Raw genomic sequence first — 14,425 nt, 5'->3', positions numbered from 1 at the left:
TTTCTTTCCTTACTAATTGTGTATTGTAGACATTTATAATAAACTAGCGGCCGCCCGCGACTTCGTACGCGTGGATCCCTTAGGGGTTGAATTTTGCAAAATCCGATCTTAGTGATCACCTACGTACTAAAAGGAACCCCCATGAGACTCATAGCACTTGTAGCCCGTGATGAGTAAGTGAGTCAATCAGTGACCTTTCGCTTTTATAAATAAAGGTAGGTAATTATGTATTATACCATCTTCAGTCAGTCCATCCAGATGTGTACGAGTACCTATAGAATATAGATCATTTAAACATTACCTACATTTTATTACCAAACATTACTATGATGTTTCACAGTGCGCGTGGACGCACAGGGTGACACATGAACCACTCACAGAGTTCTATTCAACGCTGTGCGTTCGATTTGCTGCTTCACTTAAGCAAGCTAAGAACAAGTTTAATATTCACGTAACATACCTAATATTACAGTATTTAAGATAAACGCGATATTATTTTAATCTTAAAGAAAATCCTCGAGTTTCTGACCTTCGTTTAAATGGAATGACTTCACACAAAAGATTCGCTATATTTTCCGCATAATTGTTATGGATGTCACATACTGTCTGAAACCACTTACGTAGATATATCTATGAGTTTTTCCTCGACTGGTAATCTAAAAAGACCCAATGAGGAAGGATATTTCCACTCATACTTACAGTTGAGTTTATAATTAAAATCCATCCAGTGTCTAAATAGCTCAGTTGGAAGAGCAGTCGGAAGCGGAAGGTCGTGGGTTCGAGTCCCGCCTTAGGTAGTTCGATTTTTTCGAGTTGTTTATTTAAATAACAAAAATATTTATTCAGTAGATATGTATGTAGGCCCTTTCTAGGGCACTTATACACGTCCCAAATAGCTTGTCCTACATGGGCTGATGCTAAGAAGAAGCCACCAGCTTCTAACAAAGCAGCGATTTGATTGACACAAACATTGGTGACCAATTCACATCCGCGAGCCAATAGGTATTTGATTACAGGGCTAGGCCATGGGTGTGTCATGGCAATAACTTTCCTTGCAAGGGACAATAGCCTTTACACCCATGACTATAAAGGCGCGGCAACAATAAACGTCTAATTAAGAAACTTATCACTCGTCATAGTAAATAGTTCCATAATGTTTTTCGCTACAGTCGGAACTAATTCAGTTGGTATTGTTATATTAAGGGAAATCGTTGATACTGAGTTATTTGAAATTATTTGAGATACAGAATGCAGATTTGTAATTCAGTAAACAGTTGTAGTAAATTCTTTGAAACTAAATCCACAGGAATCAGCTTGATCCTCAAAAATAACACATGTGCTTCGATCTAATTGTTGCCAAACATTCGACTCTACTCGACTGAGCTTCTAAAAATTTCTATCTGACATAATAACTAGATTACCAGCAGAGAATCCATAATTTTCTTTATTCCAAGATAATCCCTATGCATGAGAATCGATGGAGCCATAATCCGAAGCCTAAAGCCGCTTAAAACTTATCTCATGGTAAGCCTTCACAAAAGAAGTACCTAGCAAACAAGTCTGTTATAGCAAGATATTTTCTCGCTAACTAGATTTTGTAAATAAGTGTACATTTAAACTATCGTAATCGTGTCGTCATCATCATCATCATCATCTCAGCCATAGGACGTCCACTGCTGAACATAGGCCTCCCCCAACGATTTGCATGTTGCCCGGTTGGTAGCGGCCTGCGTCCAGCACCTTCCTGCTACCTTTATGATGTCGTCGGTCCACTGGTAATCGCATTTCTAGGTATCTAAAGTTCTCTCCCAAGTTTGCCCATATACATGCCCGGACACACTGCCCATTTCTCGCAAAATTACAAGGATTTAAGCTTCTAATTAAGATATGCCATGTCAGGGGTATAGGGGTGCGATTAGTATCATAGCTCATGAGTTGGCACTAATGTATTATCAACTATCATCTTCAAATTAGTAGCTCAACATTTTGTGGGGCCGTGCCTATTGTATACGAAGAAATTATGTGGTAGTATTTCGATTTCGTTGTATAATACCCCCGTGTAACTGTCACCAGATCAAAGGCCGAGCTTTGTGTTCATAAAATTTAACAAAAGAAGAACGTTCTTAGTCTGCCACCAAGAAAAACTTGCAATTACCTCTAGGTTCTGGTTGGTAGCACGGAGGCACTGGGAGGTAAGACGGTCCTCGCGTGGTGATGAGCATGGTGGCCGTTAGCAGTATGGCGACGAAGCAGACAGCTGTGATCACCATGAGCACCCGCTCCAGTCTCGTCCGTTGATGCCATCCTATGAACGATACGCCCTGGAACAAAAGTTATGGTGTTAAAATCTTTTATTTATAAGTCAAATAGGTACCACTGATTGATTAATCACGAAATCTCAGAAACTATAACACCTACTTTGGAATTTGGCATGTAGATTCCTTATAGGGTATAAAAATCCGTAAAGAACGGATTTTACGAAACTCCACCCCTAAGGGGGTAAAACGGGTCAGCAAAGTCGCGGGCGGCCGCTAATGGGTTACTAAAGAAAGATTTTTCAGAATAGCGGTCGTTCGCTAAATCTTGGCCCTTTGTTCGTACTTCAGGCATGAATCAACCATCAGGTAATCATATCCAAACAGAAATATGATTCCCATGACGTACTATGTACACGTGTTATAATTAATATTATTTACTCGTATTATTTAAAACGTGGCATATCAATTAAACTATTATCAGCAGTGATTTGATAGTTTATAACATTAGCACAATAATACTAGAGAATGTAGGTAACAAAGGAAACATCCTCTCTAGCTTAAAAAGACTTTCAAATTATTAGATGTTTAGTAGAATACTAGCTGCGCGCGACTTCGTACGCGTGGATCCCGTTTTACCCTCTTAGGGGTGGAGTTTCGTAAAATCCGTTCTTAGTGAGCAACTACGTTCTAATAGGAACCCCTATGCAAAATTTGAGACTCCTAGCACTTGTAGTCTGAGGTTTCGTGATGAGTGAGTGAATCAGTCAGTGACCTTTCGCTTTTATAGAAATAAATAGATAACAATCTGATAGTTCAGTCAGAAATAACATTTGTTCTTCTCATCTTAGCTAATCAGACAGAATTCAGAAAACACTCGAATGAGTATTATTTGTGTTGTGAAAGTTAAAAAAAGCCCCATCTTTTATGCAAGCAATTATATTATGACAACTGCACGGAAAAACCCGTGTTATTTCACAAACAAAACAACGTGTACTTTGAAGCATCGACCTGAATGTATTTAAAACTCTAAATATACCGCTAAGTAAACAAATAATTCGCAAAGTACACGGTTACTGAAATAGCGTCACGGTTCCAATAACACGTTGGATATGCACTTTGGAAATTGCTCGTAAACTTACTAGTTCAATTTTGTCAACATTTCGCAGAAAACTGACAACAAAATGGGCTGACTAAAGATAACACGGGAAAAGAGGGGTACGAATTATTAGTAAAATATTCAAATTCAATAATTTATTTATTGATAAGGTATCAATGAGACGTTTTCTGCCCGCGCGGATTTTCATCTGCGTCAAAGAATTTTCGGCACGTAACGAAATTTCTTATCAGAATAGCTAACCAATAAATTATCAGGCAGACAAAATTACTTTTGTTATACAATATTGCCTAATGTAAAAGTAGAACTCATTTTTACGAGTACAAATAGGGGTTCTAAATTGGAATCTTGGAATACTAGTCGCCCATCTGGGTTGCGATACAACTTTAACTGATTGATTTCAGTAAACGTCCGTCATAAAAATATTCACCTAAATAAACTTATCAACTAACAGTTTATTGAAGTACTTAGTTGTTATAACACACATGGATAAGACACAAATCGATTAAGTTACTGATTCTGAGTCGCTCCTAAAAATTTGGCAACTGCTTGCAAAATATCCCTGTATGATTTATTATTATTGTTGGTAATCACCATCACTCACGTACCTAATCAAATATTGTACCTATTCTTTCGCCCAGTTGTGTAACCTACTCAGGGTGGTAGTTTCTCGTAAGCTCACATAGTTGCTCGTAAGCTTCTCAAAAGTTTTTTAATATCCGTTCTTCCTACGAGCGGAATTCAATACCTCGCCTTCGCACTTCAATAGATAAAGGTAGGGAACGGGATTCTTTCTTTTATGGTCGTCACAGAAACAGTAGCCTGTTATGTATCTCTGAAACTTTCCAATAGTTTTCCAGATTTTTCCACTCTCCCAGTGAAAGCCAAAAGCTTATTTTTTCCACTTTCAAACTAGGAGCCTAACTAGCAATTTTCTGTCTATTTCGTAAACTGATGGTGTTATGAAAATAGGTAAAAACTGAATCACTTTATAGTATCAATTAGTTTCCTAACTCTACCTTGTTATAGGTTACTGCAATCACAAATTCAATTTTAACCAGAGGCTTATGAAATAGTTCATAATTAACTAATTAATAAAGGATCGTGTAAATTGTGTTTAGTACACCAACTACCTACCAACCAATACTAGGTACTCTTTCTTGATAGTTGCGTATTATCGACTAATTAATATTAATTGATTGATAGCGACATAATTGATTGGGCTCAAAGTATAATCAATTTCCTTCAATTTCAAGTTCAGGTCAACTCTCTGAGACAAAAGTGCTATGCAGGACGTATTTCTCCTCCCCTCAGCTGAAATAAGTCCACCGCGCAGGATAAAGGCAAGGCACTTCTCGCAAATTTCATCAGGTCAATGATCCACCAAATGGTTAAGGTCTGCCATGATTGCCACTCTAGGCGCAGTTACACTATGCACGAAATTGATCGAATCAGTTAGTGTAACTGACATAGCCCGCAGAATCGCTAAAATCAAGTGGCAGTGGGCGAAGCACATAGCTCGCAAAGCTGATGGCCTCTGGGGCAGGAAAGTTCTCGAGTAGCGACTACGAGCCGGAAGACGTAGTGTGGGCAAGCCTCACACTAGGTGGACCAACGATTTAGTGAAGGTCGCGGGAGGTGCCTGGATGCGGGCGGCGCAGGACCGATATTTGTGAAAATCCTTGGGGGAGGCCTTAGCTAGCAGTGGACGTCATTCGGCTGAAAGGAACGAACGGAGTTAGTGTAAACTGTAAACAATTCTTCATTTGGTCATGCGTCCATACTTCCCATACGCGTATTCGCGCTAGTGTTCGATCAATTTCGTGTAGTGTTACTGCGCTTCTATAGAACTTTTCTGCCATAACACCGTCCGTTCCGTTAAAAGCCCCTCCCACTGTCACTTGCGACTTTGCGAGACATCACTAAAATAACATCTTGATAATTATCTGATAATATAGAGAAATAACTGACCTGTCGACTTGTCTCTGGTACCTTTTCCGTGTCACTTTTTTTAATAGTAGGGTTGATATCAATAGAGTACAAAGAGGAACGTCTGTCCTTTTCCATGGCTGCGGATGACTGCCGAACTATCCCAGCCCATTGCGTGTGGCCAAATACCCATTATTTAGGGGTGAGAATATTTAGGGGCCAGAATATAGCAAAATTTTCACAGAGGGTCAAGGCAAAATCATTATTTTGCTTACAAGATGGTTTTCGACATGCGAACATCTCTACATCAGGCCTCCCGAACACATGGCCATTGTGAAGAGTGTAGGCTTAATTTTCTATTTACCTCATTAAAAATTAGAGAGGGTCATCCTTCTGCAATCATCACTAAATCGCCTGATGATTATGATGATGATGATGATTTTAGCACTCGAACCGCTTGCGCCTTTGTATTGAACTGAATCAAGCAGAAGATATACTTCCCGGCTACCCCGAAAAACACATGAAATTGTAAATAAAAATCGTCAAACCCCGAAATTTAAACCGGCCAAAACGTAGTCAGAAGTTAAAATAAGCCAAGTGACAACTGGAATGTAATTTAACGATCTCCAATTTAAAACTTTGTCGTTATTAGTTTTAACGTTTTGGGGGCTTGAATGAGGCCTTTCAAGGGCCGAATTTGGCCCTTAGACTAGAATTATTGGCCCTCGGTTCTTATTTTGGCGACCCTTGTTTTACTATCACCATTCATTCATTACATTACTTACTTAAATTAACGCTTTATTAATCTAGCTGTGCCCGTGACTTCGTACGCGTGAAAATAGTTTGAATAATATTTCCCGTATTTGCAACATTTTTCTTTACTGCTCCGCCCGTAATGGCTGTAGAGTGATGTTATAAATGGCCTTCCTCGATAAATAGGCTATTCAGAACAAAAGTAATTTTTCAAATCGGACCAGTTCTTGAGAATTAGCGTGTTCAAACAAACAGCTTTATAATATTAGTAAGTATAGATTTCACTAATGGCCTCAAGAGAGAGCCAAACCCACGGACAGTTAATTTTGAAGTATTTGACCTTTATATTTGATTAATTTTAACGCCCAAATTCTTTAAAACCTTGTGGCAAGTTAATATTGGTGTGTTGAAAAATAATACTAAAAACAAGGTATCTTTTCACAGCCAGACCTGAAAACAATCTAGATTCGGGACTTTCCGATGACGTTCTAGAGAAGTAAATCTATTTTGGTAGCAATGTGTTCTCAATCGTAACTACATCGTCTCATTAGAAACTTTACAGCTTTCGATTACATTGGACTTTGGATGAATGAGGCTATACGTATTTATACCTAATATGTAGGTACGAGTGTATCATAAGAAAATCCTGCCAGCGGTGTCTGTGACAGGAGGACCTGCATTAACAGACTCATCATCATCATCCTTAACGTCATCATCATTCAGCCTTTATCGATCCACTGCTGGAACGGGACTATTCACACATCTCGTTCCCACCGCTGCAACTCCTGTGTAGCCAGGATCTACAGCTTGACCGCCAATAAAAACCCAACCAGTGAAAGCAAACTGCTGGACGAAAGACTCCCCAAAATAAAGCACGATCTCCCGCATTTATCCTCCTGTTCTGCCAATCATAATCCAGAGATCATCAGGCCATCAAGTAGGTGATACTTTTACCGACTCGTTTAGTCTAAATTTGCCGATAAGCGAACTTAAATTTATTCCACTTTTCTCATTAAATATTCCTACATACATATGTGTATTACGTACGAGTAGGTATATGTAGATTACTAGACACAAGTAACCGACATACTAATTATAAACAGATGTCTCGGACCAGATTGAATCCGATAAGACATATGTATTTACAAGTAATGTAGCAGATATCACTGAAAGGCATCCATTGACTTGATTAGTTCACACGATCAACATGTGGTAGGAATTATTAAAAACCCTATCATGTTCTCAATATAAGCACAGTCAGCGTCAAATAGTTCGTGACACCCAAAGTGGACAAAAAGTTGATAACACAACCTCTCGTATTCCAATTTTATTGTACTAACTTATTTGTAACTAGCTTTCCACCCGCGGCTTCGCCCGCGTGGATTTTTTCGGTTTTTTATTTAACCTATGACACTCAGCAATAATGTGGCTTTCTGTTGGTGAAAGAATTTTTAAAATCGGTTCAGTAGAGACCGAGATTACCCCTTACAATTTAACAATATACAAACATACAAACATTACCTCTTTATAATATTAGTATAGACAAAGACGTGATGCAAACTTATCTTATTTGACGCTGAGTACTATACGTTCTTTATTATGTAAGTAATCAGCTTTTGGCTTGAGGGTGCTCAATGCTCATCTTCTAATCAAATATGAACTTTTCATATTAAAATTCATCCTTGAGTAGAAAATTGGCAAGCTCTTACTGAATTCTCAATTTAGAAACCGGGCTTTGATCAAGTAGGTTAGTTCGTTTTAACCAAAGGACGTCCACTGATAGACAAAGGCCTCCACCAAGGATTTCCACTGCGACCGGTCCTGCGCTCAGTCAGGCACTTCCCGCGACCTTCACTAGATCGTCCATCCAACGAGTTAGGTAATTTTAGTTATGTAAATAGTAAAACCAAGTACAGTGACTGTACTGACAAAAGGATTTCTTTCTCCACAACTAGGAAGTTCTTGGCCTAAATGTCACCTGATATGGAAAGTGATGATCAGACCGAAGGTGGAAGCGAGCATCACTCGGAATCCTCAACCACAGAGTAACTGGCTATATTAGGTACTTTCAACTACCGGAACACAATAATGCTGTTAACATTGTTGTTAATAAATATTTGTATCTTACTTACAGGAGTCTAAAAATAAGATTTTTGGCATGGTATTCCCAAAGGATCTCATCTTATTCCAATTACTAAGCCTCCGCTGTCAGTCTGTTGGTTTTTCATTACCGTAGTATATTATTATTCTGTGGTATTAAATGGAAAGTTGAAAATTTCGCAGAAGGGAGATATACAGGGTGTTAGGTAAATGGGTATATGAGCCGACACCAGCCCATGTTAACATGGTCATATAAATGGTATGGTGAAGTCAGAAATTTGATATCATCATTTTTTTTTTTTTTTTTCATACAAAATTAATTTTATAAAATCCGATTTGTATGAAAAATCAAATAATTAAAATGAAGATATCAATTTTCTGACTTCACCATACCATTTATATGACCATGTTAACATGGGCAAGTGTCGGCTCATATACCCATTTACCTAACACCCTGTATAGAAGGTATCAACCTTTTAAAAGGTCTACAATCCATAGAACCGTTCCTGAACAAACTTCCTGAACACATAAAAACCGAGCCTAACATTAAAAGCTTTTCTAAAGCCCTGAGACAATATTTAATGCTTACTTAAATGTTTCTACTCAATTAACGAATATTTAACAACCGACCAACGAAAATAGGAAAATGTCTCTAGATACTTATTGTAACTGCTTGTTTTGTTTATCTCTAGTATTAAGTATAACAATGTATATTATGTATATAGTATATAGTATATAGTCACCTACTCTGTTGCAATACGACCTCCTAGGGTCGCCATATCTATGTACCTAATTTACAAATTGTCATTTAGTACTCTTAGTAGGTACGCAATAAAGATTTTGAATTTGAATTTGAATATTTGTCCGACCTGCCTGATTTTTATATTCCATGTGTTCTTTGTGTCTTTTAATACCCTATAAATGGCGTACTTTGATTTTAATCTATTCAGTTTAAATTGAACACTTTTGAACTCTCTGAAAAAAATATATTTACCAACAGCCTTACCCCTGATTTTGCGTTTGCATAATCAAATCGTCCTTTTCCCCTACCCTCCTTTCTATCCTCCCACTCGACAATTTTCTAACGCCGCATATTTCCAGTGATGCTCAAATAGACTTGCAAGAACAAGGGCCTTATTCATGAGCCGAGAGTGGCAGATGGAACTATCCAGTAAGTATAGGTAAGTAGTCTAGCCCTTAATTCAGTCAGTGCCTGAGGTATGGGAGCGACACGGGAGGGGTGACATTGACATTTATGTTATGACGTGACAGAGAATAAATCTGTTATTATTATTATTCTGTTCAATGGCTTCAATGGTGCGTATTTGAAGCACACTGGTTTCGCCAATGTCGAGTGTTTAACGAGACACGGTGGACAGTGAAATTTGAAGATTGCCCGGTGATAATTTATTTATTCCATTCTTCATTAAGTTTTTTTTTTTTTTTGGGGTTAGTATCACCACCTAAAACAATGCGAGACACTCACAGTAAAGAACGACACAAACAAATAATTAGTAGATCTGGTACATAGGATTAAAAAAGGGATATTGGATTAAAGTGTTAGGTATTTATAGTTTTATTTTATATGTTGATTTAAATATATATTTTATTACAGGCGAGGATATAAGAGTTAATATACATATAGTTAAAATTTAAAAGGGGGACGAATTTTATAGGGTAGAATATCATAAAGAGAAAGAAGGAACTTTTTACAAGCGAAGAAGATATGATCCGGAGTACCTTCGTCTAGGCCACACTCGCACAAAGAGCTGTCTTAAGCATATTTGAAGTCTTGCTGGACGTTTGACTTTTCAAAAAAAACCTGCCGCTTCCCATACCTACCTCAGGCACTGACTGAGTAAAGTGCCTATACTCGTATAATATCCGTAGGAGAACCAGAGTGACTGACATAGCCCGCAGAATCGCTAAAATCAAGTGGCAGTGGGCGGGGCACATAGCTCGAAGAGCTGATGGCCGCTGGGGCAGGAAAGTTCTTGAGTGGCGACCACGAGCCGGAAGACGTAGCGTGGGCAGGTCTCCCACTAGGTGGACCGACGATCTGTTGAAGGTCGCGGGAGGTACCTGGATGGAAGCGGCGCAGGACCGGTCTTTGTGGAAATCCTTGGGGGAGGCCTTTGTCCAGCAGTGGACGTCTTTCGGCTGAAACGAACGAACGAACTCGTATAATAAATTGTTAGAAAACTTTTAGTCTTAAAGAACGGACATAAAATAAATTAGTGTAGAAAACTAGTTTTATTTTGTGAGGTAACTAAGCTAAAATACTATAAAATAAATAAATTGGCTAAAATCCTGTTATGTATTTACCTAAAAAATTGTAAACCACCGTTTAGGTTCTATGAAAAAGTATGTTGTTACTCATTACCAAGGAAATCATAAAAGACAGAATGTAAAGCCCTATCCGGCAATCAAACCCGCTCTGCGAGTCAAGAGTGCAACAATCTAACCACTAAGTCAGAGTTCAAGCACGTGTCAACTAAGTACTTTATAATTCATTCATGCAATTAAATATTTACGATTCAAATCAAGTACTTAAATCCATAAATTCGTTACAATATTGCTACTATGACTAACTCATGACTCTACCTACTCCCTACATGGTCAGGGTTGTCATTAGTAACACATGGACAGAGGGTTGCCTTTCTTAAGAGTTTCTCTGATTTTCTCCTACTTTAATAAAATAAATCTTATTTAATTCGACAAATGATGACAACAAGAAGTGGTAGATACGACATTTTACTAGCCCGAATTCGTAGTTAGTTTAAAACGCGGGACCTTTAAGGACATAACTTTAAATGTAATTTCACCAGATTTTTGTATTAAATCCGTAAAAACCGTCATAGCTAAAAACTAAAAGGTCTTCTTCGATTCTATTTCCCAATTTTATTAATGATAAGTGGCAACCCTGTCCACACTTAATTAAAAGCATAATGTCACGTGCATTATAATGCATTAGCTGGCTGGACTATGGACCGAACATTGAAGATAATTAATCAGTTTAGATCAACTATGAAACCATAATTAGTTCTGCAATCACATACACAGTTAAAATAGTACATACACTCACATACACAGATTGGAATTTCAAACCTTTGATAAACGCTAGAAGTTGGTTGGTCTATTCTCCAAAAAAAGTTATTAATTGTTGAATCTATGGATTAAAAAATTAAAACAGAATAAAAATTCCAATAGGGACTGGAATTCGCTGCCTGCTGCTGTCTTTACCGAACATTATAATCCAGGCCTTTTCAAGGCGAGAGTGAATAGACACTTACAGGGCAGATAATGTACTACCATCCTAGCCTAGACTACATCTCATTTATCATCAGATGCGATTTCGATCGAACTATCTGGCTTGTTCTGCATAAAAAATACATTTGTTGAACACTATCTGGACCAAAAATGATGATTTCTATTTTACACTCCTCCCAAGGCAGCATTCTGAGCCCATCTTTATTCCTCGCGCACAAACTGCCTAAGTATAAAATTCTCAATTGCTGCCGTTAATCCAACGTTTACGAGTACATCTTTATTTTATTACGTCGTTATCTACTTTACGATTGGAACCAGGAAACAGGGTACCTACGACAGGACACGCCAATCGGGGATCAATTGAAATTAAGAAAGACATTGTATGCTCTACAATACGCGTGCAGGCAGTTTACATACTTTAGGTACTGACTGTGCAGTGTGCCCCCGATTGCGTAAAAATTTTCCAACTGCGACGCGATTGGAAGACGAACGAAAATCAGCTTATGGACAAATCCGTATCGCGGTATCGTTTTGACAGCTTGTTCAAACGAAACTGAAACGTAAACGGAGTGCAACTGCGCTTTAAGGTAAAAGCTGACAGAAAGCTACTTTATTTCAAACGCAATTCAAACGCTTCACGAAAATTTGCTGTGTTGCAGTAATTTTAATTAAAAAAAAGGTGTTCAGGCTTTTAATGGAAAGGGCATAAATCTGTTGTTTCGTCTTTGTTAGCGCGTGAACTTTACCGTGATACCGAATTACACATCAGCTGGAATGAAAATGAAGCGCTAGTCGCGCGAGACTGGAGATGAAACGCAATTGAATTGGAGACATTACAAATTAGTGCAATCGGTGCCCAGACTACACATTTTATAGCAAAATGACACCGACTACAACGATATAAGATGCTACAGCTTTTAGCTTGATGTGCTCTCGTCTGTACAGTCAGCTTCAAATAGTTCGTGACACCCAAGTAGCCAAAAAGTTCGCAACACGTCGTTGTAATTGGAATAAGATTGTTTTGTCAACTTTTTGGCCTGATGTGACGGTAACTGTTATACTATGGATGGATACCATATTTATAATGAACATCCTTGGAAATCTTGGATTTTTTTTTCTCTTTATTAGGGGTATAGAATTAGGAGATTAAGAATAATACAAATAATTAACATACATAGACTAAATATTTACAAATAAAAAATATGTCCCAAATCGCTGTCCAAACAACGCGACATGGTGCCCAGAATGCTGGCTGCATTTCCGCGCTGAATGGCCAAACTGATTCGTTGGCCAAGAAATGCGCCAGCTCTTCTATCACCTGTACAGTCAATCAGCCGCTTGGCTAATTCCCTGTACAGGCGATGAGCACTTGGTCCCCACGGACCTAGCGTCTCGACCCCAAATGGCTCAAACATGTAGGTACTACTAAGACCTACATATTTGCGTCGCTTGAGGGATTCCGCTGATGCAGCGGCAGTACCAGCCCCAGACGAGGTTTGCGGAAGATGAGACGGTGCCAGTGTGTCTACGCAGGTTGCATCCCACACTAGTGGCCGTCCCACCTTCCATGGAACCAAAGTCATACCATCAGGTCTCTTACCATCACTTCGAACCAGGCCATTTGGTTCAAGAATGGCCGGTACGGAAGCGCTAGAAAGAGACCTGCGTATGATGTCATTGAGGCTGGCGTGACGGGAAAATCTCCCGGCACTTCTGCTGCATGACAGTCCGTGATGACCAAGGGAGTCAACCATGTCACCGCAGGGACAGCGATGGGGGACAATGCATGGTGCCCCCAAACGGAGCGAGACTGCTAAATTAAAAGTGGTATTATCCAAAAGTGTGCCAATATGAGGAGAAGGTAGGGAGTGAAGCCAAAGACCTGATTCCCACTCGGCTACAGCCAGAAGACGAGCTCGATCTGCAGAACTGGAAGACGTGTTTAATAAGTTATTCCGTACAAGTCTGCAGAGCGGCTCGTCCCACTGCCTTTGTGAGATGAGAGACAACGGCAAATTTTCAGAGCTTAACTGCCTCCAAGCGCTAATGCCTTCGGCTAGGTGGATGGTAGTTGAGTCAGAACACTTACTCAGTATTTTTGAAACCAATCCACTGGTGCTATGAGCCGAAGACAAAAAAGCCGGTAGAGCAACACTGGAAATTTATTAGGTACAAAATAAACATTTGGATCAAAATTAAATGTAGAGCCGACATGTTTGTTTATGCCCACAAATTTTTGTGTTGTGCGGTAATTGAACCCTCAATATCTTGCGTAGTAGCCGAGTAAAAAGTTGTTTACAATCGAAGATCTACGGGCATTTTTTAGAATTTTTAGTCATTAGTTAGAATGTGAAATTCTGGCTCAAAAAGTGACAAAAGGAAGTTTTTACTTAAAAACACTAAAGGCATATTCAGAGTTCAAACAAGTAGAAAGTGTCATTAGGTTTACTTCGAACAAGTCTAGTGTTGCAAATGGACCTGGATGCAGGTAGCGCAGGACCGGTCATAATGGAAATCCTTAGAGGGAGCCTTTGTCCAGCAGTGGACGTCATTTGGCTGAAACGAACGAAGTAGGCAAATATTTGATCTAATTCGCTTTTAGTATTATTTACGTAAAGTTTTACCACAAAATTTTACTAGATAAGGACTTGCGAATTGTTTGTTAGAACCGACTCTACGTATCAAATAGTGGGTAGGAAATAGGTTTTATATGATTTGTGTTCACTTATACGGTTGCTTGGAAGAATCCTCAAAAATTTGACTAAGGAACAATTATGCGAACACCAAGCCTTCCCAACCTATACCATCAGGTCAGAGTGAGGATTTTGGATGAAATCCTCCATTTGCCTCTGATAAACCGTAAATCGGAAAGGAATTTGCTCCTGCAGTGATAACTAAATGACCTGATGACAAATGAAACCATCAGTTAAACGGCTGTGATATATGTATGAGAGTAATTATGGCACTCATTAACTTTAAGTGCTCTTAACTTATCTTACTG

At 38.8% G+C, this 14,425-nt stretch overlaps 1 protein-coding gene across 2 annotated transcripts in view; it reads right to left on the bottom strand.

Moving 5' to 3' along the window:
- LOC135084271 (endothelin-converting enzyme homolog) overlaps nucleotides 1-14,425 on the bottom strand; it is a 55,626-nt gene that overhangs the window by 13,360 nt on the left and 27,841 nt on the right. For both annotated transcript variants that reach the window (XM_063979057.1, XM_063979056.1), the window contains one exon: nucleotides 2,156-2,321. In XM_063979057.1, the coding sequence (XP_063835127.1) occupies nucleotides 2,156-2,321 (166 nt within the window). The remainder of the gene's footprint in view (nucleotides 1-2,155; nucleotides 2,322-14,425) is intronic.

Source organism: Ostrinia nubilalis, chromosome 25, assembly GCF_963855985.1.
Source record: "Ostrinia nubilalis chromosome 25, ilOstNubi1.1, whole genome shotgun sequence".
In the NCBI taxonomy this organism is placed as follows: domain Eukaryota; kingdom Metazoa; phylum Arthropoda; class Insecta; order Lepidoptera; family Crambidae; genus Ostrinia; species Ostrinia nubilalis.
The sequence above is the reverse complement of the archived record's forward strand: the minus strand, read 5'-3'. Positions and strand labels throughout refer to the sequence as shown.